Source organism: Pituophis catenifer, unplaced genomic scaffold, assembly GCF_029215685.1.
Source record: "Pituophis catenifer annectens isolate HBS135680 unplaced genomic scaffold, rPitCat1.0.hap2 SCAF_8, whole genome shotgun sequence".
Classification (NCBI taxonomy): Eukaryota; Metazoa; Chordata; class Lepidosauria; order Squamata; family Colubridae; genus Pituophis; species Pituophis catenifer.
Window position 1 is genome coordinate 20,955,763 of NW_027256888.1, and position 26,008 is coordinate 20,981,770.

General features: G+C 38.5%; 1 protein-coding gene and 1 long non-coding RNA gene across 3 annotated transcripts in view; both read right to left on the reverse strand.

Moving 5' to 3' along the window:
- The window catches only part of LOC139320491 (uncharacterized), a 177,414-nt gene extending 169,031 nt beyond the window's left edge, over positions 1 to 8,383 (reverse strand). For both annotated transcript variants that reach the window (XM_070948836.1, XM_070948837.1), the window contains exon 1: positions 8,334 to 8,383. In XM_070948836.1, coding sequence (XP_070804937.1) covers positions 8,334 to 8,350 — 17 coding nt within the window. In that variant the 5' untranslated portion in view covers positions 8,351 to 8,383. The remainder of the gene's footprint in view (positions 1 to 8,333) is intronic.
- A 4,913-nt stretch (positions 8,384 to 13,296) lies between these two features.
- Positions 13,297 to 16,973, reverse strand: LOC139320492 (uncharacterized). Its single transcript, XR_011600695.1, has 3 exons — positions 16,840 to 16,973; positions 14,803 to 14,903; positions 13,297 to 13,369 (listed from the first exon to the last, which is right to left on the reverse strand). It is a non-coding gene; the product is annotated as an uncharacterized lncRNA (long non-coding RNA).
- Between the last annotated feature and the right edge of the window lie 9,035 nt (positions 16,974 to 26,008).

The following is a 26,008-nucleotide window of genomic DNA, read 5'->3' on the forward strand; positions in this document are numbered from 1 at the left end:
GGGGCAAAGAACAAAGACTTGCAACAAAAGTCAACAACAATAAAAAAAGTTTCTTTCAACATATAAATAACAAGAAAAAAATCAAGGGAACAAACAGTGCACTAAAGAGAGAAGATAGCAAGGAAGTAACAGGCAGTAGAGAGAAAGCAGAGCTGTTTAACTCATTCTTTGCATCAGTCTTCACACAAAAAGAAACTATAACCCAACCTACCAAAAACATACCGTATTTTCCGGCGTATAAAACGACTTTTTAATACATGAAAATCTTCTCAAAAGTTGGGGGTGGTCTTATACGCCGGGTGTCGTTCTCCTGTAACCAGGCAGACCAGTCCGAAAGGCTCTGATGAGCCTTAAATGGCTCTGACGATCCAAGCCCTGACAATCTGCTAATCAGGTAACTCAGTTGGGATTGCCAGAGCCATGGAGAAGGAAAAAACTTTTCTCCTTTCACATGGCTCTGACAATCCAAGCTCTGACGATCTGCTAATCAGGCAACTCAGCTGGGATCGCCAGAGCCATGGAGAAGGAAAAAAGTTTTCCCCCTCCAGCTTGCTTGCCTTGCTTCGCTTGCCTTGCTTCGCTTGCCTGAATCCATTCCATCAGCAAGCAACTCCCTGCCTGCAATCAAGCAGGCAGGGAGTTGTGGACTTCAATTCCCAGAATTCCTCAGCCAGCAAAACAAAGCTGGCTGAGGAATTCTGGGAGTTGAAGTCTACAAGTCTTAAAGTTGCCAAGGTTGGAGACCCCTGTTCTATTGGGTAAGTTTTTTTCCCCTTTGGGACCTTTAAAAAAAATAGTTAATTGGGGTTTTTTTTAGTTGTTCTTTTTTAGACCTAGCCATTTAAAGTTTAGGAAGTTTTAAATTTAGCTTTCGTATAAAAATAAAAATAAAATAAAATAAAATAATATTTGTGCAGCTTTCTGAGATTTAGTATGTTTTTGTAGTGTTTCACTCTAACTACACAAACACACAAAATCTCACAAAGCTGTATGTGGAATTTTTTTTTTTTTTAATTTGATTTATATGCCGCCCTTCTCCAGAGACTCAGGGCGGCTTACAATGCATTAAGCAATAGCCTTCATTCTTTTGTATATTTTATACAAAGTCAGCTTATTGCCCCCACAAACTGGGTCCTAAATTTAAGTTTTAAATTTAGCTTTCGTATAAAAATAAAAATAAAATAAAATAAAATAATATTTGTGCAGCTTTCTGAGATTTAGTATGTTTTTGTAGTGTTTCACTCTAACTACACAAACACACAAAATCTCACAAAGCTGTATGTGGAATTTTTTTTTTTTTAATTTGATTTATATGCCACCCTTCTCCGGAGACTCAGGGCGGCTTACAATGCGTTAAGCAATAGCCTTCATTCTTTTGTATATTTTATACAAAGTCAGCTTATTGCCCCCACAAACTGGGTCCTCATTTCACCTACCTTAGAAAGGATGGAAGGCTGAGTCAACCTTGAGCCTTGGAGAGATTCGAACCAGCAGAAATTGCAGGCAGCTGTGTTAATGACAGGGTGCACTAAACCACTGTACTATCAAGGCTCTTTTGTGTGTGTAAAGTGTGAAAGTTGGGTTTTTGGGCTTTTTGTGGCTGTGTGAGGTTCCTGCTTGTTTCAGGGGCCATTTTGGGTCTAGCACAGCTGTTTTTACATTGTGGGTGAGCCAGTTGTGTTGTGTTGTGTTGTGTGTGTGTTAAGTGTGAAAGTTGTTTTTTTGGGCTTTTTGTGGCTATGTGAGGTTCCTGCTTGTTTCAGGGGCCATTTTGGGTCTAGCACAGCTACTTTTACATTGTGGGTGAGCCAATTGTGTTGTGTTGTGTTGTGTTGTGTTGTGTTGTGTTGTGTGTGTGTGTGTAAAGTGTGAAAGTTGTTTTTTTGGGGCTTTTTGTGGCTGTGTGAGGTTCCTGCTTGTTGCAGGGGCCATTTTGGGTCTAGCACAGCTGCTTTTACATTGTGGGTGAGCCAGTTGATGTTTTTTAATTTTTATTTGGTGTGCATTGGAAGAGGGGTAGTCTTATACGGCGAGTATAGCCCAAACCCTATATTTTAACAGGAAAATTCGGGGGTCTTATACGCCCAGTCGTCTTATACGCTGGAAAATACGGTAACTGTAAAAGATAGACTAGAAATAAAAATTAAAATATAACTTCCGGTTTCTCTGCCTTCGGCGACGGCGGTGCCTTTCGGAGCTCCGCCAGCCCCGCCGCCCGTAGAGCCGCTTCGCTACTCAGAAGTGGCTTGAAAGCTTCAAAATCCTAAGGATTGAAGAAGTAGAGATCGCAGGGTACAGGTTGAGCCCCCGTTGTCCCCCAGGGAATTGTTTCTGGGGAGAGAACGGGTGTGGCTCCCTCCCAACCTGCGGAAACTCCGGGCGACGTGGGACGATTTTGCTTCCGCAAAACAAGCCGGCTGCAGGAAACGTAATTTGAAAAGAATCAGCTTTAACAAACAGCGAACCTATCTGAACCCTGAAATTTGGAAACGCAAGTATCAGCGCTTTGTTGATTTTTCAAACTGAGACAAATTTGAGTGAGTGAAAGTGCTTTGAAAAAAAACATGGCGCTTAGCCTTAAAGTTAACGAGCCAATGAGTGTGGATTGGTGAAGTTATTTTGTGTTACAAGTTTCCAAGTTGTTGCAAAGTTGCCTTGTTTGCTATAAGAGAAGCAAGTGGAAAATTTCTCCCTTTCTAATATTGGACTTTGTTCTACTTTAGTTTTTAATTGATTAAATCTGGGGGACTTTTTTAGAAGTCTTTGTGCAGGAGGGAAAGGAAAAGGAACTTCCCTTTTTAGAAAATCCAGATTACGTGGCAGGATGGCTTCAAAGAAGCAGGAAGGGAAGGCAGCAGGGGGGGGGGATCCCCCACACATAAACAAGAAACGCAGCTTCCCTCTGCACAGCAGTTACAGACCCAGAAAAAAGAATTTGATGTGGGAGATTTAAAACAATTTATTTCTAAAACTCTGGATGATAAATTTTTAAAATCTCAACAGGAGATAGATGACAAACTTCAAAAATCACATCAGGAATTTATGCAGGAAATTAATGAAGTTAAAGATATGGTGAAACAGAATCAAAATAAGGTGACCAAAAAAATATCAGAAGTGGCGTCTGGCCTGGCAGAATTTATTGGGAAAGTTGATTTTAAAGTTGAAGAATTTAAATCAGAAGTTAATGTCAAGATGAAAGACAATGATTATAAAATTGATGAAGTTGACAATAAAATGCAGAGAATTGAAGATGAGATTGTTATGATACAATTCCGGGCGATGGAATTCGCCATACGGCTTCGGGGAATTCGAGAGGGGGAGAGACAGGATTTGAGACAAGTTTGTTCTGAAGCCTTGGCCAAGATTCTACAAGTTAATCCTGATGTGGTATTTCACAAAATAGATAAAATCTACAGAGTGAACTCTTGGGTGGCCAGACAAAGACAACTGCCTAGAGATGTGGCCCTGTATGGATAGAAATTGAGATGGATAAGGTTGAGAGACGTTCTTGGAGATTAAATGAGAACTTGTTTAGATATGAAAAAAATACAATAGAACTTAAAAAGCATTTGAAAGAATTTTTTGAAATAAATTTGAATAAAGGTACCCCAATTGAAATTGTTTGGGACGCAAGTAAAGCTTATATGAGAGGGGTACTTATCTACATGAACTCTAAACATAGACTGTTCCGACAAAAGAAAAGATCTGAATTGGAAACGGAAATAAAGAATAAAGAACAGTTATTTATTAAAAATCCAACAGATGAAAGAATACGAAATGCTATAAAACTTCTGAAAGACCAATTTCAAATGCTTATGGCGGAACAAGTTGCAACAAATTTACAATATGCGAAGCATAATACATTTTGCAACGCTAACAAACCGGGCAGATGGTTGGCTTACACATTGAGGAAAAAACAAAGTATACAGACTATTGATAGTATTGATATTGGAGGGAAAGAAATTTTTCAACAAAAACTATATGCCAAAGAGGAGGTGCAGAATGGACTTATAGAAAAATATTTAAATGATAAGAGAGTTACAAAAATTACTGATCAACAAAAGGAAAGAATGAATTATCCTATAACAGAGGAGGAGATAATAGCAGCAATTAAACAGTTAAAAACAGCCAAAGCTCCTGGCACGGATGGTTTGACCGCAGTGTATTACAAAACTTTACAAGCTGAAATGGTGGGACAACTTAGAGATTTATTTTGCAATATTCAACAAGGGGGTAAAATACCCCCATCATGGACAACTGCTTATATATCTTTGATACCAAAAGAACAAGTTGGTCCTAAAAAACCAGAGAATTATAGACCAATATCTCTTTTGAATACAGACTATAAAATCTATGCGAAAGTATTAGCCAACAGGTTGATGCCAGTAATCCAAAAGGTGATTCATGAGGATCAAGCGGGATTTATTGAGGGCAGGTATATGAAGGACAATGTAAGGCAAGTAATAGATTTATTGGAATATCTTGATAAGAATAAACAGATTCCTGCAGTGCTGGTTTTTTTGGATGCAGAGAAGGCCTTTGATAGAGTGGATTGGAATTTTCTACTAAAGACTTTAAAAAAGATGGACTTTGGGGACCAATTTATACAGGCGATTTCAGCAATTTATCAAGAGCAAAAGGCACAGATTATTATTAATGGAAGTCTGACGACAGAGTTTAAAATTGAAAAAGGAACAAGACAGGGATGTCCGTTGTCCCCACTTTTATTTATTTTAACATTGGAAGTCTTGCTAAACACAATACGGGACTCTAAAATTTTGAAAGGTATAATGATAAGGCAAGAGGATTATAGAATAAAGGCATTTGCAGATGATCTGGTTGTTACCCTATCACAACCAATGGAATCAACAATCCTGATGAAGGACATTATACAAGATTATGGTAGAGTTTCAGGTTTTAGACTGAATTCAAAAAAGACTAAAATGATAGTTAAAAATATGACACAAGATCGTAAACATGAGCTTGAAAGGAGGGCAGGTTTTGAAATTGTACCTAAGGTAAAATATCTTGGAGTTCAGGTTGCAGAATCAAACATGAAATTGTTTCAAAATAATTATGAGGTGTTGTGGCGAGAGGTTCAGAAAGACATGGAGACTTGGAAAAAGCTGCAACTGTCTTTACTTGGAAGAATAGCAGCAGTTAAGATGAACATTTTGCCAAGATTTCTGTTTTTGTTTCAAATGATTCTGGTGCTTAAAAGTGATAAACAACTGAAAGTTTGGCAGTCTGGTGTGAATAAGTTTGTCTGGAACGAGAAGAAGCCGAGAGTGAAATTGAAAATTATGCAAGATGTTCCAGAAAGAGGAGGTCTTAAACTCCCAAACCTACAGTTATATTATGATGCAGCAGCTTTAACTTTAACAAGTGATTGGTTTGGAAGTAAGAAGACTGGAATATTGAATGCAGAAAGTTTTGATCTTGAATTTGGATGGCATGCTTATTTATTTTATGACGACAAAGTAGATAAAGTATTTAAAAGTCATATACTTAGAGACTCTTTGATGAGAGTTTGGAAGAAGCACCGATTCAAATGGGATTATAAAATACCGCTATGGCTGGATCTTGGTCATACTTTGTGGAATACAAATATAATGTCACTCGGGGGGTTTTCATATAAAGAGGTTCTTTTCACAGATGCGGGCAGATGGCAGCTGAAGACATTACAGACACTGTTGGATGAAGGGTTTAATTTAACTTGGTTACAATATAATCAATTACAACTGAGATGGAAAGAGGACCAAAAAACTGGTATTATGTTGCATGAGGAAGAATTGGTTAGACATATAAGAGAGAAAGGTCCAATGCATATTAAAAGGCTTTATAATGTATTGTTAGAAAGAGATTCAGAAACGGAATTAGTTAAAGATTGTATGATTAAGTGGGCACAGAATTTTGAAGAACCAGTGATGCTGGAAACTTGGGGAAAAATTTGGGTTCAGAATGTTAAATTTACACAGTCGCAAAACCTGAGAGAAAATTTTTATAAAATGTTTTATAGATGGCATTTAGATCCTAAAAAGTTGTCATGTATGTACCCTAATGTTCAGCCAAAATGTTGGAGATGTGAATGTTTAGATGCTACGTATTATCATGTTTGGTGGACCTGCAGGAAAGTTAAGGCTTTTTGGATAAAAATTTGGTGGGTCATGCAGAATGTTTTGAGGAAAAAAATTCAATTTTCTCCACAGTTGTTTTTATTGGGTATAGTTAAGGGTTTTACACGGGGTGAGATAAAACTGATATTGTATATGATAACAGCAGCAAGATTGTTGATAGGTAAATATTGGAAGAATGAAGCTTTACCCACTATCGAGGAATGGACTTTGAAGATGGCTAGTTTTGCAGAGATGGCGAAGATTTCAGCATATTTAAAAGACTGTTCACAAGAGACTTATGAATGTGAATGGAAAAGGTGGATAGAATATGTTCAGAACAAATACCAAACTAGAAAGTATCAAATAGCTTTTATTTGAAAATAATGTATTAGAAATATTTTAATGTAAAGAGACAAAGAGGAAAAATTATACAGGGGGAGGGATGGGTTCAAGCTTATATATTAGTGTTACTAGTTATGAGTACATAATAGGGAAGTCTGGGGGGGGGAGGGTTAGGGAGGGTTAGGGAGGTGGGGGGGTGAAAAAAGGGGTGAAAATGTAATTGTAAAACTTTTGCAATAAAAAAAAAATTAAAATATAACAAAATGGTAAGACAACATCTGTCTGACCTTGATGAATATAAATCACCAGGATCTGATGGATTAAATCACATAGTTCTGAAGGAACTGGCAGATGTTATCTCAGAACCACTGTATCATATCTTTAAAAAATCTTTGAGCACCAAGGAACTTCTAGAGGATTGGAAAAGAGCTGATGTGGTTCCCATTTTGAAAAAAGGAGGAGGAAAAAAGCAGGCTCAGGAAACTGCAGACCAATCAGTCTAACATCAATACCTGGGAAGATATCTGTGAATATTTAGAAACAAATAAATTATAACTAAAAGCCAGCATGGGCTTGTTAAAAACCGATCATGCCAAACCAATCTCATTTCATTCTTTGACAAAGTAGTAGACCAGCGAAATGCTGTGGAAATAGTATATTTAGTATTCAGCAAGGCATTTGACAAAATAGACCACAACCTACACTTTGGTAAACTAGAAAAATGTGGGGTAGACAGCATCACCACCAGATGGATTTGTAACTGGCTGACAAACCGAAATAAGTCTTCCTTATTTGTAACTATATCTACATGGAGAGAAGTAAGCAGTGGGATACCACAAGGTTCCGTCTTAGGCCCAGTACTCTTCATAAATGATTTAGATGAGGGAACAAAAGGGGAACTCATCAAATTTGCAGATGACACTAAGCTGGGAGGAATAGCCAACATTCCAGAAGACAAGCTCAAGATCCAAAAAGAGCTTGACAAACTTGAACAATGAACAACAAAATGAAATTTAATGTGGAGAAAAACAAGGTTTTACACCTGGGCAGGAAAAACCAAAGGTACAAGTACAGATTAGGTGAAACCTGGCTCAAAAGCTGTAACTGTGAGAGGGACCTTGAAGTCCTAGTGGATGATCACTTAAATATGAGTCAGTAGTGTGCGGTGGCAGCCAAAAAAGCTAATACAATCCTGGGTTGTATAAACAGAGCTGTAGAATCAACTTCACACAAAGTATTAGTTTATAAAACCCTAATAAAACCATACCTGGAATACTGCATCCAGTTTTGGTCACCACATTACAAAAAAGATGTTGAGACTTTGGAAAAAGTACAAAGAAGAGCAACTAAGATGATTAAAGGCCTGGAGACTAAAACATATGAAGAACAGTTGCAGGATTTGCGTTTGGCTAGTCTAGAGAAAAGAAGGACTAGGGGGGACATGATAGCAGTATTCCAGTATTTGAGAGGCTGCCACAAAGAGGAGAGGGTCAATTTATTTTCCAAAGCACCAGAGGGCAGGACAAGAAACTAATCAAGGAGAGAAGAAACCTGGAATTAAGGAGAAACTTCCTAACAGTGAGCACAATTAACTAGTGGAAGAGCTTGCCATCAGATGTTGTGGGTCCTTTATCAGTGGAGGTTTTTATGAAGAGATTGGACAGTCACTTGACATATACTCAAACCCTAATTTAAGGGACTAATGAGAACAGATACCTGTCTGAAGTATTGGATCTCCTGCTTGAGAAGGGGGCTGGACTAGAAGACCTCCAAGGTCCCTTCCAGCTCTATTCTGATCCTGATTCTGAAATGAGTACACACTATACACTGCCTTCTGAGATAACATTTTACAAAATAAATATTTAAATATCTTACCCTAAATATACATTCATGCTCTGAACATTTTCTGGAAATAGTTTCCCATTCTCCTCTTTTATGATGGTGTCTCTTATATTGTTTAACTGTAAAATAAAACAAAATAAACCTATGATTTTGCTATGAAAATATTATTTATATACTGTCCAAACATATACAGCATATTAAAATGTTAATAAAATATTAATAAAAACAACTTCCTCAGTCACAAAACACTAATCAACATCATTTCACATTTTTAGAAAAGCATTCAATATTTAACAAACTACAGAAACTACATAAGTTTGTTTCTTTGTAATTATTTATCACATATTTTTAAAAAAACACTTGCCTGTTTGCCAAAAAGTTTGATGTGCTGCTAACCTGTAAATCTGAGTAATCTTTTTCAACTGTGGTAACAAACCACAGGTTAAGATATAGAAAGAGTTACTGAGAACTATCTATTTATCTGAATTTTACTCCATATTTAGTCACGTGAGTAGCTGGAAAAAAACCTACTGTATTTGATCTTGCTTGCAGAATTGTTGCTATTGATAAATACATCAATTCATCTGCAGCACATATACAATTTGTATCTGGATAAATTGTTGAAATTAAATTGAGTCATGTGAGATTGTTTGCAATGAGCCCTTTTAAACCTGTAACTTATTTTCTTCTTAACAAAGGTGGTAGATGATAAGTTAGGCACAAAATAGCATAGTGGTGTTGCAGATCGTATTTGGAAAGATAGCTAAAGAGCAGAGAAGATTTCACCTATAAGCATTAAGGATTTTGGCTACAAGCTCTGAGAGATCAAAGATGCTTCTGTTTCTTGAGTCCACAACTGAATAAAGTTCATTGCAAGAAAAAGCTAAGTTGCAGGGATATGCAGTCTTACTAATACTCCTCATCTAAGTATATATGCAGAAGATTCTATGGTACTTTATCAATTATAATCTCTTTTTAATAATAGATTTATCATTTAACAGATTTAGGATCATACTTTGTATTAAGTTTGTGCACTGCTGGTGCAAACTTATATATATATACCATGTGATACATTTCAATAACTGTGGTAACTGGTAGCAAGTTGGGGAATAAGAGTTTAATGAAAATACCATGACTTTGATCAGGATTCAATCATATAGCAATCAAAACTGTTTTTTTAATTGTACCAAACTTAGTAAAATTACCAGTTTTAAACAATCAGCATTTTACAAAATATTGAAATACCTCTCCCATCAAATCATCACCAGTAATAACAGCTATCTTCAAGTCAACATTAGCATTTCTGGCAACTTGGTGAAGAGCAGCAGCACACCCAAGTGGATTCATTCCACCAGCATTACTGATAACACGAACACCTAAACAAGATTAAAGCTTCATGATAGTGGGCACATAGTTAAGACATATACCCAAACCCTAATTTAAGGAACTAATGAGAACAGATACCTGCTAAAACCAAATGCCCATTTCCTGTTAACAATGAATGTCCTTTCTGAAAAGACCTGATTCATCAGATAACTTCTTTGTGTTCAGTATATTTTTATCTATAACGTGCAGTCTATTAAATTAGATCTATTAAATCAAACGTTTACTATCATTTGATTTCTCATTAAGTTGCTCAGATTGTTACTGTATATCGGGGTGAAATCAAAAATTTTTTGCTACTGGTTCTGGGAGCGTGGCTTGGTGTGGCGTGGCTTGGTGGTCATGTGACTGGGTGGGCGTGGCCAGTTTGACATCATTCACGTAACTCTGCTGTGCATGGGGCGCTTGGAGAGAGAGCAAGTAAGACAGCTTTCCAATCTCTCTTTTGTGTGTGTGTGTGTGTGTGTGTGTGTGTGAGGGAGGGAGGGAGGGAGGGAGGGAGCGATCTGAAGCCGAGGCACCCAAACTTCTGGCAGCGGCAGAGCAGCTTCTGAGCAGCCAGCTCCACCTGACCTACTCCCTGAGTCTCACCGTTCTCCTGCCCCCCCCAGCTCAAGCAGCGGCTTCCCTGCTCAGCCCCAACAAGCTATGCATCCATGGTGCCTGCACCAGCATCCCGAGAGAAGCAGAGAAGATCATCTCTTGCAAGCAGACAAGCAGAGGTAGCAAGCGTACGCCGTGCTGTGGGAAAAATGAGAGGTCCTGTTGTCCCGCAGAGCCTGCTGCTGCTTGAGCTGGGGGAGGGGGGCAGGAGAACGGCGAGACTCAGGGAGTAGGTCAGGTGGAGCTGGCTGCTCAGAAGCTGCCCCGCCGCTGCCAGAAGTTTGGGTGTCTCGGCTTCAGATCACTCCCTCCCTCACACACACACACACACACACACAGAGGTTGGAGAGCTTTCTTGCTCGCTCGCTCTCCAAGCGCCCCATGCACAGCCCATTTAAGGAAAGGGCACGGACGGCTGGGCGCGTTTGGCTGCAGAAGAAGGCGCAGCGCAATGGGGTTGTTTTGTTCACCGAGGTGGTACTTCAGGAGGTCCGGCGGATGTCTGCAGCTGACAACTATAATGAATATGTCCACCTGCCCTCCCGAAACACTACTGCGGCGAACAAAACAACCCCATTGCTATGGATGCATAGCTTGTCGGGGCTGAGCAAGGAAGCCACTGCTTGGGGGGGGGGGGGGCAGTAAGCTGCTAGCTCCTTCCCCGCAGCGCTGCCATGCTTGCCTGCCTTCACAAGCTGGCCACCGGGACACCAGGAAGGCAGCATGGAAGGCAGGCAAGCATGGCAGGACCGTGGACCGTGGATCGGTTTGAGGGAGTGGCCAGCCAGCCATTGCTCCCGGTTCAGCGAACTAGACTCAATCTCCGCTACCTACTCGCCAGAGCCGGTCCAAACCGGGAGCATTTCACCCCTGCTGTATATGTGTTATTACCTACCAAATTACTATAAATTATTTTAACCGCTTATTTTATTTACACTTTTAAAAGTCACATATATCTCATGATTGCCGTCAGATTTTTTGTTTGAAAGAGAATTTTAGAAATAATTGTAAGGACTGAGAGCTTTTGTCATGCTGTCATCTTCTTTCCATCAGAAACTGCAGTTGACACAAAGATCCCAACTTACATAAAGTTAGATTTCCTTTCTTGTAATTGAACTGGAAAATTCTGAATTAGCAAGACAGAAAATAGATTAGGCTGCTTTATGAAAAAATAAGATAGCAACCAGGCACATCATGGAATGCAAAATATTCCATATCTGATCTCTGGAGGGCTCGGGACAGGGGTTGCTCCTCTGTCCTGGTCCTATTAGATCTCTCAGCGGCTTTTGATACCATCGACCATGGTATCATGCTGCGACGATTGGAGGGGTTGGGGGGGCACCGTGTTGCGGTGGTTCTCCTCCTTCCTCTCCGACCGTGTGCAGTTTGTGTTGGCAGGGGGGCAGAGATCGACCTCGAGGAGCCTTATATGTGGGGTGCCGCAAGGGTTAGTCCTCTCGCCCCTTCTGTTCAACATTTATGTGAAGCCGCTGATGATACTCAGCTGTACATCTCCACCCCGGACCACCCCAATGATGCCCTTGACATGATGTCCCAGTGCCTGGAGGCCGTGCGGAGCTGGATGGGGAGAAACAAGCTCAAACTCAACCCCTCCAAGACCGAGTGGCTGTGGCTTTCAGTGTCCTGGTATAGTCAGCTGGTTCCATCGCTGACCATTGGGGGCGAGATCCTGGCCCCCTCAGAGAGGGCTCACCTCTTGGGTGTTCTCCTGGATGCACGGCTGTCTTTGGAAGATCACATGATAGCCGTGGCCAGGGGAGCTTTCTATCGGGTTCGCCTGATGCACCAGTTGCGTCCCTTTCTGGACCGGGATGCCCTGCGCACAATCACTCATGCCCTCGTCCCGTCCCGTCTGGACTACTGCAACGCTCTCTACATGGGACTCCCCTTGAAGAGCACTCGGAGGCTCCAACTGGTCCAGAATGCGGCCACGCGGGTGGTTATGGGTGCGACTCGGCGCACCCACGTAACACCCCTCCTGCGCAAGCTGCACTGGCTCCCAGTGGTCTTCTGGGTGCGATTCAAGGTGTTGGTTATCACCTTTAAAGCACTCCATGGCTTAGGACCGGGGTATATATGAGACTGCCTTCTGCCATCAACAACCTCCCACCGGCCAATATGCTTCCACAGAGAGGGGCTCCTCAGGGTGCCATCGGCCAAATAATGCCAACTGGCAACACCCAGGGGGAGAGCCTTCTCTGTGGGGGCACCAGCCCTCTGGAATGAGCTGCCCCTAGAGCTTCGTCTTAGCCCCGACCTGCGTACTTTTCGCCGCGCCCTTAAGACACTTTTGTTCCAGCAAACCGGACTGGCCTTGTACAAATTTTATAATGGGTGTATGTGTGTTTTAATTCGCGGGCCAAATTTTATATATTCGATTTTAATTGTTTTTAAATTTTATAAATCTATGTGTTTTAATATGGCTGTACACTGCCCTGAGTCCTTCGGGATAAGGGCGGTATAAAAATCTAATAAACTTCAAACTTCCATATACATATCCTGTGCATGGTACAATCAGATTTGAGAAGTATGAGTCTGAGATATGTGTATTTCAGTCAGACATGGTTACACAAAAGATATTCCAAAAGAAAGTGTTTAGCTTGGAGTGGGAAAAATAATCAATGATGACATCAGGAGGAAGTGGGGCAATGGAAGTATAGAGTAAAGAAGTGGCTTAGATATGCCATCTATCGGTGACGTGGTAACAGGGATGTATGAAAAAGAAGCTGTTAGAAAAATGAGATGGCGGATCAGCAGCTTGGACATGCCATGCTTGAGTAGCAAGTAGGAGGTAAGAAAAATAAATTGCTGCAAAGATGGAGGGGTTGCTTGACAATGAACCAAGACTCCAAATAATTAAATGTAATATTTCAGAACTGTAAATTGGAAGAAAATAATTGTGACTTCTTAATTAATATAAACATTAACTATAATAAACATCAATATGAAAATTATGACTTCTGCTTAAAATACAAATATATGCCCAACATACCTTTCCTGCGTATGTCCTTTATATAAGGAGCCATTGCAATTGATACAAAATCAGGAATGTATCCCAAATCCTAAAAAAAAAAAAAAAAACACCACCACCCAAATAAACCAAAGCATTTTACCAGATAATATATTATTTTATGTTGTTCATTACAGTGCCATAAAACCCTCCTCAGTTGAAACAACCATAAAGTTTCCATTTTTTCCCAAAACAAAATCCAATTTTTAAAAAAGAAAAGCCGTACTATATTTCACACAAGATTGTTCTTCAATTGACAGCTGAAATTAAACCTTAACAATACCAATGTACTGCAGATTTTATAAAATAACACTATAAATAAGACATCTGCCAGCAGAACAAATTCACCTTCTTTACAAGCAGTCCATCTCAAACATCCTTGGTTGAGGGACTTTATAGGGCATATATAAGAAAGCAGAATGGAATAAGAGAATTGCTTATTTTGCAAACTTAAGTCCATTCCTGCACCTGCATAATATAGCAAAATCCATTTTTCAAAGGCAGAAAATCCAATAGAATTAAATTGTTATGTATTGATTTTTACAGACATATGCATATCTGAAGCCATTTAAAAATCAATATTCTTGATTGATAACTCTCATTCTAAATGCAATCTTTCCAAATTATCTAGGGGAGTACTTTCTAAAGCCATTTCCCCTTTAGTGACCTACTGCTTCTTACAATGTTACCCATCATTGCTATGACAAATAAAAAGCCTGGATTTATTACTACTATTGTAAGAACTGGATGACTCTAATAAGTGCTGCAAGTCATTGGTAGGGAAACAGCTGAAATTAAACTAGGAAGATATACCAGATCATCAGCAAAGATCTTGTTCTATTTCTAGATATTTCCTTTTTGCAATGAAAACTACAATTCAGCTGCAAAAAATTCATTCCCAAACTCTAATCTTTTTATGGCTGGCACTTCTGACTAAAAACCAAAGGCTTTTGGTAGATAATTGTTTTTGAACAGTGAAATTAATTGAAGTTGAAGATCTGGTTTCTGACATATTTTCTGTAATAAAAATATTTCAGAATAATTCTTTTGAAATTATTTAAGTGGCTCTGGTTGTGTTAGAATTCAGTCTTACTTTTCTTTCTTAAGCAAATTTTCTACTTGGCATAGATATTTGCATTTTATCTCTATAAGAAATATTTCTGAATTGTTCAGCTTTAGAAAAAAATTAAGCAAACGCTGTTCTTAAGAAATGAAAGAACTAAAAATGCTATTAATACAAACCATAATGCAATTAGAGCTGCAGAGAAAGTGCATCTTAGATTGAAATAATTAAGTTACAGGAACACTGTTCAGATAAGTGAGCTATTTCTTTCAAATTTTACTGTTCTAGCATTTCAAAAATTCTAAACAAAGTAGATCAGTTAAAAGTTATGTTATGCAAATCTTACAGCTTTAACAGTTCATAGGTATAGAATGGATTCTTTTCTAGGTTTTATTTTCCAAAAATTGCAAAAATATACTTACTGGAGATTTGGCTTTGGCTCTAGCTAGTAAAGACATTGTAATTTCAGAAAGGTAATCAAAAACCAGGAAATCCAGCTTTCCCCCGTAGAGCATCTGAGGAACTAATAAAAGAAAATCAAGAGCAAAAGATTACAAATAGAAACAATTCAAGATGTGACCTTTCATTAAGCAAATAAGGGCCTGGTAGTTCAGCAGACTGATAGCATTGTGATTAACACCAGCTGTCTGCAATTACTATAAGTTCGAATCTCACCAGGCTCAAGGTTGACTCAGCCTTCCATCCTTTCTAAGGTAGGTAAATTGAGGACCCAGTTTGTGGGGGCAATAAGCTGACTTTGTATAAATATACAAAAGTATGAAGACTATTGCTTAACGCATTGTAAGCCGCCCTGAGTCTCCGGAGAAGGGCGGCATATAAATCAAATTAAAACAAAAACAAAAACAAAAAAACAATATTAACAGTGTTGAAAACTGACTTTAATATGGACAAAGATCTAGACGTTACTCTTACACAACATGATGAAAAAGAATTACTACAATCCTTAATAAATTGAATTCACAATAAATTTCAAAAGTTGTTCATCCCTGTGTTATATAGAATTATAAAAATGTAATTCAAGAAACAAGATAAATGTGCATATACCCCTTTCCATATGAGAGGATTAATTTTTAAAACTCAATGCCAAATCTCATTGAATTTATGTAGTGATAACACATCCATTAAGTTTTTCATTAAGATACAGGTTACTAGTTTTCTCTCAAATTTACTTGGCCTTGCAAATATTATTAGTAAACCAGATGGTATTTCACGTTATCTATGAAATGTGTTTTTAGCTCCAATCCACTTCTTTGGGTAAAAGCCCCACTGCTTAGTCATGTTTTTCAAACTTGGCAACTTTAAGATGTTTGGACTTCAACTCCCAGAATTCCCTCTGATAGTTGAAGTCCACACATCTTAAAAGTTGCCAAGTATCTTGCCTATGAAAATATATACTGCTCAAAAAACAGTAGTTTATACACTGCTCAAACAACTGTATGTATGTTACTGTATGTAACGAAACAAAGTATTTAATAAGGCTATTTCATTCATTCAGATCTCAGATGTCTTCTGCTTGTGTCCCCTTTATTTTTTTAAGCAGTGTATTTTCAGTTAGATTTTGTCTATGCTAACCTGAGAAATTACTCTTATGAACTTTGCCTTCATTCTTATGATCATAAAACTATATTGTGCATGTCATTTGACTTTGTTTACTGTACATCCCCTTCCAATATAACTGCCCTCTCCTGTTACCTAAATTCACCAGAATGTTGTGTAATGGGGATAAAGAAGGAGCTCTCAGACTTGCTTCTTCACGGTGTCCCTGGGTTCAAATTTTTTTACACTCTGAAGATCATCTTGTTAAATGTGAACATTCACTCTTTCAGGGGCTTAAGAATTATACAGTATAAGGCAAATGATTAATCTCTTCCAACTCTTCCAAAATGCTCCAAAAAATGAAAGCGGTCAGGTACTCCAATTTATTTTCAGCTCATGCATGTGAAAAAAAGTTTGAAAGTTCCGGGCTATGGGAAGAGATGTGTTTTGACTTCTCCAGTTCAAGACTCCAATTCTCCAAGACTCGGGTGCGAGTCATTTTAAGAGCGCCATAATGAAGTAAATGGAAGTTTTGGGAGAGGGGACCTGTTGGAAGGCCCGTGGTGGAAATGCGTGATGTACAGAATACAGACGAGCTTATTTGTAGCACCGCCTGTATATGGCACAAATACAGACGGCTATAAGTTAGAAGGCAAGTCGTCGAGAGGACGTAAGCGAAAGGTTTTACGACGCATGCGTGTAGCGTGTATTCGAAAGTCAGTTCATTTGGCGAGTTCTCTTCCCATCATAGGAAGTTTTCTGTCCCCGGTTTTTCGAATCAGATTTAGTTTGCGGAGATCTCGCCATGTAAGCGGCCCTAGCAGCTGCCTGTCGACGGCCGTAAAGAAAAGGGCCTGCGCTTTGCGGCCGAGCCTGCCCCTAGTGCGGCTTCCCCGTAATACCTGCGGCCGCCGTGTCTCCCCAGAAGCCTGAGGCGCAGCCGATCCGCACCAAGCGCGGCTGAGGAGTGCCTGGTTCGCTGCTGCAACGTCGGCTGCAGCTATAGCTGTTCCCTGTCCACAGTCTGGAGACGGCGGTGGCCCGAAACCTCAAGAACGCGCGGCAGTGCATGGTGTCTCCTCAATAGGCACGGCCTGGGCGGGCTTTTCCGCGGGAAGTTTTGTGGAAAAGAGCCGCTTGTGGCCGCTGTCAGTCACAACACAAATTCTCTCCTGACCCTTTTGCTACTGGATGATTACTGCTTTTCTGCGCAGAACTTCGGAAATTGCCCCTACTTGTCTTGATAGACGAGACGGTGAAATCAGATACTGCAAGTGTTGCCTAGAAACCCAGGCACCGAGTTTGCGTGGAGCCGGAAGAATCATATTCCCTGAATTTGGGAGAGAAAATGTTAACTTGGAGGGGTCCTTGGTGCTTTCTGAGTAGTTGTTTTCTTGTAGACGTTTAATTACCAGACTAGGTTAATATCAGTGCACCAAGGACTTCTCATTTCAATCCTGAGCTACAAATATTCTTTATTGATAACATTAACCTTTGAAAATAGCTTTTTCTGACCCCCCCCCACGTTAAAGGGGCTTGTATTTTGTGGGAAGCCCCCATCCCTCCTTGAAGAATGAAATATTTTGAGGAATATTTAAAAAGGCAGAATATTATATTTCCCTAAATGAGAAATGGAGAAACATGTTTTTTTAGAGGCAGGAAGCAGACTCACTCTTTCTTAATAGACCCTCCCCCCCCAGCAGATATTTTGTGCCCATTAAGAAAAGATTGGGCCAGCCTATCTACAAAACAAAAGACTTTCCGCTCCAGGATGATGGGATTAAGAAGAATAGGATATGATCCTTTAGGACATAATAGCAATAGCACTTAGATTTATATACCGCTTCACAGTGCTTTACAGCCCTCTCTAAGTGATTTAGAGTCAGCATGTTGCCCCCAACAAACCGGGTCCTCATTTTACTGATCTCAGAAGGATGGAAGGCTGAGTCAATCTTGAGCCTGGTGAGATTTGAACTGCCCCACTACCATTTAGCAGAAGACACAGAGCTCATTATGTTGCACAATCTCCTATGGGTATTTCAGACATTGCACCATCCCCAGAGCAGTCCAAACTCGGGCAAATGCCTAGGACAGGGGTGTCAAACTCTATTTCATTGAGGGTCACATCAGGGTTGTGTTTGACCTCAGAGGTCCAGGGGTGGGGCATGGCATGGGGCTTGGGGTACCTGTGGCCAAGTGCAAAGGCAGGACTTCCCCGAGACCCTCCCTCTCTCATACAGGAAATCCTCCAGTTACAAATGCAATAGAGCCTGTCAATTACATTTGTAACCCAAGGATTTTTTTGATTGAATCACACTAAATGAATCTGATCACTCCCTGCTTTCCCCAGTGCATTTGTTAATCAAATGCACAGGTCATTAAATGCACATGAGGTATCTCAGAGTGGGGAAGAGCATGTGGGACCTAGTGCTGCAGCAGGCAACCCAAGGCCTCCCCCACTCTACTGAGATACCTCATGCTCCCTGGGGTCCCCACAATCCCCCCCCCATCCTGTCCCACTGGGTCCCCACAGACTGGACCTGCTTTGCTAGCTTCCCAGATTCCGCTTACTACTACCCACCCCATTTCCTATGGATTACTTACTTTTTGAAGACCTACTGGCAGAGAAGCCAAAGTGTTTTATTCAGATGACAGCAAAGCTATAGGAATGTGAAATTAGGACTTCCGGCGGTGACGTCAACGTGGCTGGAACAAAGAGAACGGGGCTCCGTTCTTAGAGTTCCAAAATCCCTGATTTGGAAGCCGTTTTAGGCGCTATTGATCACGTAGAGATCAATAGAAAAAGGGGATTCTTCAAGGACCTTGGGGAGCAAAGCAATCCCCCCAAAGGTTCAGGAGAACCCCTTAATTCCAGTCAGGGAAAAACCAGCCATTTTGGCTGGCCTGAAACGCTGATAAACCGAAGAGTGGGAAGCGAAGATTTGAAGTAAAGAGAGCACATCGGTAAAAGATTGAACGAGAGAACAAAGCTTTGAAAAAGGTACAGCTACACGGAGAGGAAAACAAAAGTGAGCGGAGAAAGTGAGACTCTAAATTAGTGGCGAATGACAGCCAGGTGAGTGGCGAGGAAGCGGAGAGAAGAGCAGAAATCCATTTTGAATTGACAGTGACAGCGCAAAATAGAAGAACAGTGGAACGGAGAAACTCCAGAGGATTTATTGAGAAAAGGACTGCAGAAGGTAAAAATTTACAAACCAAGCAGAGCGGACCTGGACCTTAAACAGACTTAAAAACTCTATAATTTCAATTAAATCCTTACCAATAGAGAAAGAAGAATATCAGAGAGAGGAAACGGCAGACCAATCCCTAGCAAAGATGGAGCAGTGAGTATATACAGAAAACTAAAAAAGACAGTTTGGTGAATTAAAGAACCGGAAAAGTCAAACGGATTATAAATTGATAGATACTTTGAATTTTGAAAAACTAACACAATTAGCTGCAGAGACTTTGGAAACAAACTAACAGAGACAACAAAGCAGATGACGCAAGAGTGAAAGGAAGCTGCAGGACAGAAAGACAATGAACATTAATTGACCTAATATAAAACATAAGGACTTTTCAGAAAAACTTTGAGATATAAGCTTTGATTGTGGTAAATATAAATAATTAAATTAGTATCATATTTAAGTGCATATAGACTTAGATATTGAGAGATTGATATATTATTGATTATACTTATTAAACTTTCTTACATAGCTAACTATTGATTATTGATTCCAAGTACTGATATTGCTTAAAAAGTAGAATTTCATATTAATTATACCTATTATCTTAATCCCTTTTTCTTTTTCCTTTAGAGTGATTATATAGATTTATATATTGACATATTGATAGATTGAAATAGTTCTGATTATATTTAATATATTTATTTATATACCCAATTAGTGACTTTGTATACTGATATTGTCTATAAGTTACAATTTCAGATTAACCCTATTTAATATTATAGTGTGTTTAGAGTGATTATATATACTTTATTACCTATAACATATATTGACATCCATTGGTTTAATATTCTATATATAAATACTAACCAGGGGTGAAATCTAAAATTTTTTGCTACCGGTTCTGTGGGTGTGGCTTAATTAGTGGGCGGGGCTTGGTGGTAAGGTGACTAGGAGGGCGTGGCTTGTTGGTCAGGTGGGCATGGCCAAGTCAATGTCACTTCTTTGCCCTTTTTTAACCTACAAAACACAATACAACACAACTGGCTCACCCACAATATAAAAGCAGCTGTGCTAGACCCAAAATGGCCCCTGCAACAAGCAGGAACCTCACACAGCCACAAAAAGCCCAAAAAACCAACTTTCACACTTTACACACACAAAATTCCACATACAGCTTTGTGAGATTTTGTGTGATTGTGTAGTTAGAGTGAAACACTACAGAAACACACTAAACCTCAGAAAGCTGCACAAATATTATTTTATTTTATTTTATTTTATTTTTACTTTTATATAAAAGCAGCTAAATTTAAAACTTCCTAAATTTTAAATGGCTAGGTCTAAAAAAAGAACAACTAAAAAAAACCCCAATTAACTATTTTTTTTAAAGCTCCCAAAGGGGGGAAAAACTTACCCAATTGAACAGGGGTCTCCAACCTTGACAACTTTAAGACTTGTAGACTTCAACTCCCAGAATTCCTCAGCCAGCTTTGCTTTGCTGGCTGAGGAATTCTGGGAGTTGAAGTCCACAACTCCCTGCCTGCTTGATTGCAGGCAGGGAGATTCAACTGCTTGCTGATGCAATCGATTGCAGGGATTACAGCAAGGCGTTGCAACCAGTAAGCAGTAAAGTAAGCAAGCTGAGGGGGGGAAGGGGAGGGATTTTTGCTACCGATTAGCAGGCAGAGCCATTTAAAAGGAAAAAAGTTTTTTTCTTTTACATGGCTCTGGCGATCCAAGCTGAGTTGCCTGATTAGCAGGCAACTAAGCTGGGATCGTCAGAGCTTGGCTGGTCAGAGCCATTTAAAAGAAAAAAAAGGCTCTGATGATTGCGTGGCTCAGCTGGGCATGGGGGGTGGGGGCAGGGATTTTTCTACCGGTTCTCCGAACTGCCTGCCACCATCGCTACCTACTTGCCCGAGCCGGTCCGAACCGGGAGCATTTCACCCCTGGTACTAACTCAGTAATACATTTAACAAAAATAAGAACAGATTAATGAATTGCTGAAATACCAGATTTTTCCCTCTCCTCCCTAACTGATCTTACTACCCCTTATATAACGATATTGAAAAGTGGAATTTAAGAACTGTATAGAAGCCTGAACAACTGAAACCATTTGATACTCTACACAGCAATTTATAACCTAACCTACACATATCAAATAAGTTAAAAATCAATACAGAAGTAGAAATACATCGATCTTATAAGATAGATAAGTGTATGAGAATTTGGGAAAGTGTGAAACAGAAAATAAAGATGACAACAACAGGCCCAACAGCAATAATCAAGACAAGCAAAAAGGTAATCTCAAATCAGACATCACTCATAGCATCACCTGCACAACAAAAAACAATTGATACAATGCTAACCACAGAAAAAGAAAAGGCCCCCTCCACATTTAACATACAAAATATCCAATCATTTCTAGCCATGGTCCAAGAAGGGATGAATAAAACACAAGAGTCCATAGCAAATAATCATGAAGAAACTAGAAGGAACCACGAAGAATTGAAAACAGATGTAGGAGAAATAAAAGATAATATTAAAAAAATGGACGAAGATTGAGAAAATACAACAGAATATCATGAGAAATGAACAACGGATTCAGAACATGGAGGCGAAAATGGATCAAACAGATAAGAAAATGGATAGTATGGAACGAAATCAAGCAATATTAAATAAAGAACTAGAGGACTCAATCACATACTTAGAGATGGAAAAAGCATCTTTCTATCTCAGATTCCAAAATATAGCTGAAAATAAAGAGGACTTAGGAGAACTGATGGCGGGAATCCTAGCGGAAGCTACCCAGAAAGAGAAAGAAGAGATTAGAAGAGAAATGGACGAGATTTACCAGGTCCATACAAACTACGCCCGCAGGCATAAGTTACCCAAGGAGGTCCACATCGGATTCGCAAGAAAAACCGTGAAGGAAGAGATCTATAAAATAACGAGGGAAGAATCAATTATTTATAAGGGGAAGGAAATAATAACCTTAAAACAGATCCCAAGAAGGATAAGAGAACAGAGGAAAAATTATAATTTTTTAACAACACAATTAAATAAGTACAAAATAATGTTTCGCTGGTTGATGCCAGAAGGGATTCTGATCTCCTGGCAAGATAAGAAACATAAAATTGATACATTAGAGAAAGCACAATATTTTTTTGACCAACACTTTGTACTAGAAGAAGAACAGGAAATCAGAGCAGAACCAGACAACAAGACCCAGGAACATTTCATAGAAGAAATGGAAAGAGAACAAGAGGAAAGGAGAAAAACGGAAAGAGAGAAGATTGAAAGAGAGGGAGCGAGGGAAAAAACACAAATCATAACAAGAAACACAAGAAGGCTCAGGACAACGAACAGATAAAGAAGAAGAATGGAACAGGAATTAAGGCTGATTTCAATTAATATAAACGGATTAAACATACCAGCAAAAAGAACACATACATTCAAAAAATTACAGAAATTAAATATGGATATCATAAACCTGCAAGAAGCTCACATCAAAAAGCAACATCAAAAACTACTAGAAAATAAACGATTAGGAACATTATTCACTTCACTAGCAGAACAAAAAAAGAGGGGGATCGCAATATACATTAAAAAACACTTGCAAGCAAAACAAGTATATACAGATGAAAATGGAAGAATTTTGATGATAGATATTAAGATGGAAGCAAAAAATATACTACTAATATCAATTTATGCACCAAATGAAAACCAAAATCAATATTTCAAAAAAAATACATAATATAGTCAAAGATTTACAATACGAAAATATATGCATTATAGGAGACTATAACGCAATCATCGATACAGAAAAGGACTATCAGAGCAGCAAAAAGAATAAAACCAGAAAAAAAAAAACACTTCCAGAAACATTTAAAGACATGGCCCAGGAATTGCAACTACAAGATGTATGGAGGGAGATGAATAAAAATAAGTAGCAATACACATGTTATTTTAGTCCGCACCAGTCATGGTCCAGAATAGATATGGCCTGGATGACCACAGAACTCAGGAAAGATATAAAAGAAATTGAAATAGTAAATACATGGACAGACCATAGCCCAATAATAGTAACATGGAAAGGCCACCAAAGACGAAAGAGATGGATGATGGATAAAGAATTTACAAAAGATAAAGAGTATGTAGAAATGATTGAGAAAGAAATGAATATATTCTTCCAAATTAATACAAAAGAACAAACTTCACTTCAAAATTTATGGGACACAATTAAAGCTTATATAAGAGGCTTAACAATTGCTTACAAAGCAAAGAAAAATAGAGACAAACAACAAAGAAGAGAAAACTTATTAACAGAACTCAAAAAACAGGAATCGGACCTACAAAAAGAGCCCCATAGTAAAACGATCAAAGAAAGAATAAATCTCATAAAACATAAAATAAATCTAACCACAACAATAGAAATAGCAAGGAAAATTAAATTGGCAAAACAAAACCAATTTGAACACGCAAATAAAACAGGACGCTGGCTGGCTTACAAATAGAAAAAAGAAAAGGAGAAGAGAACAATACAGCAGTTGCAAGATGAAGAAGGAAATGTACCATAGAAATGAGGACAAAAAACAAATTGCAAAGAACTTTTTCCACAACTTATACAAACAAGAAGAAATCCGAGAAGAAGATATTAAAGGATATCTAAGTAAAATCAACATCCAAGAAATAAAAGAGACTCAGAGAGAGTTATTAAACAGACCGATTACTATGTTTGAACTGACAGAAGCAAGAAAAAAACAGAAAAACATAAAACACCAGGACCAGACGGAATACCATTAGAATTTTATAAAATATGTCAATATCCAATGGAGGACATTTTATTACAGGTCTTTAACGATGCACTTCTAGAAGCCAAAATTCTCCAATCATGGATTGAAACAACCATTACACTTAGACTCAAGGAAGAATCAGACCCCACACAAATTAAAAACTACAGACCAATATCGCTCCTAAATGTAGATTATAAACTATTCACATTAATCATCATACAGAGACTGAAAAAAATCATCAACGAATACATCCACCCAGATCAGAATGGTTTTATCCCAAAGAGACAAATAAAAAATAACACGAGTTTAATAATTGATGTCCTCGAATATTATGAACAAAAATCAGACAAACAACCGGCACTAATTTTCCTAGACGCACAAAAAGCATTTGACAACTTAAATTTTTTATATTACAACTAGAAGCAATGGGATTCTGCGACAAATTTTTAAACATGATCAAGAAGCAAAAATATGGATAAACGGAGAGATGACAGAACAATTCCAAATAGCCAAAGGAGTGAGACAGGGATGCCCCCTATCCCCTCTACTGTTTATATTATCGTTAGAAATACTATTAAACAAGGTTAGGAAAGACAAAGAAATAAAGGGACTAAAAATCAAGAATGAGGAATACAAATTACAAGCATTCGCCGACGATGTAGTATTCATTATAGAACAACCAGCACAAACAGGAATGAAATTATTGGCAAAAATAGAACAATATGGAAAAGTAGCCGGACTTAAAATCAATAAACAAATAACAAAAATATTAACGAAGAATCTCACGAATACACAAGGTAAAGAATTGGAGAACAAATTAGGAATACAAATAGTAAAAAAAGTAAAATATCTAGGAATCTGGCTCACCAATAAAGTATCAACACTTAAGGAGGACAATTACAACAAATTGGCTAAACAGATAAAAAAAGACCTAGAAATATGGAGTAAATTACAGCTATCACTTCTAGGCAAGATCGCTTCCATCAAGATGAATGTCCTTCCAAGAATATTATACCTATTCCAAGTAATCCCGATAAACCCAGGAAGAGCTTTCTTTCTTTAAGGATTTTAACAAAATGATAGTGGACTATATTTGGCAAGGAAGGGCAAGAATTAAATTAAAGCATCTCCAGGACACACGAGAGAAAGGCGGACTAGGACTATCAGACTGGCAAATATACCATAAACAACATCACTTATCTGGATAAGAGACTGGATAGAGCTTAAAAATAAACAGATACTAACACTAGAAGGCTTTGATTTATTGAAAGGGTGGCACGCATTCTTATGGGGGGAGAGAGACAGAGAGCATGAATACTTCCGGAGACACATCGTTAGAGAAACACTTCTTTTTTTATTGAAAAGTTTTACAAAAAAGAAAAATTTTTTTTCCAATATTTCCTCTTCTCCCCTCCCTTCCTTACCCCCCCTACACCTCCCCCAGACTTCCCAGAACAAAATACAGGGTAAAACAATTAACAATCATATGCTAAGCTAAGCTAACTAACTACAGATTCCTATCCCCCCCTCGACACTTTAACTCGCCTTTTACTTAACTAAATATACATACTCTTATCTTTCTTGTGAATGATCTTTCAAATATGCTGAAATTTTCGCCATTTCTGCCAAATTTGCCACTTTTAATGTCCGTTTTTCAATAGTAGGCAATTCTTCCTTCTTCCAATATTGCGCCACCAAAAGTCTAGTTGCAGTTATTAAATTTAAAATCAATTTAGTCTCTATAACCGTACAATCTGTGATTATACCCAACAAAAACAATTGTGGAGTAAACTTTATCTTCTTTTTAAGAATATTTTGGATAATCCACCATATTTTAATCCAAAATGCTTTAACTTTTTTACAAGTCCACCATATATGATAATAAGTAGCATCATCACAATCACATCTCCAATACTTAGATTGCAAATTCGGATACATACAAGCCAACTTTTTAGGATCCAAATGCCATCTGTAAAACATTTTATAAAAATTTTCTCTTAAATTTTGTGCTTGCGTAAATTTTACATTTCTAACCCATATTTTTCCCAAGTTTCCATCATTATTGGTTCCTGAATGTTTTGTGCCCATTT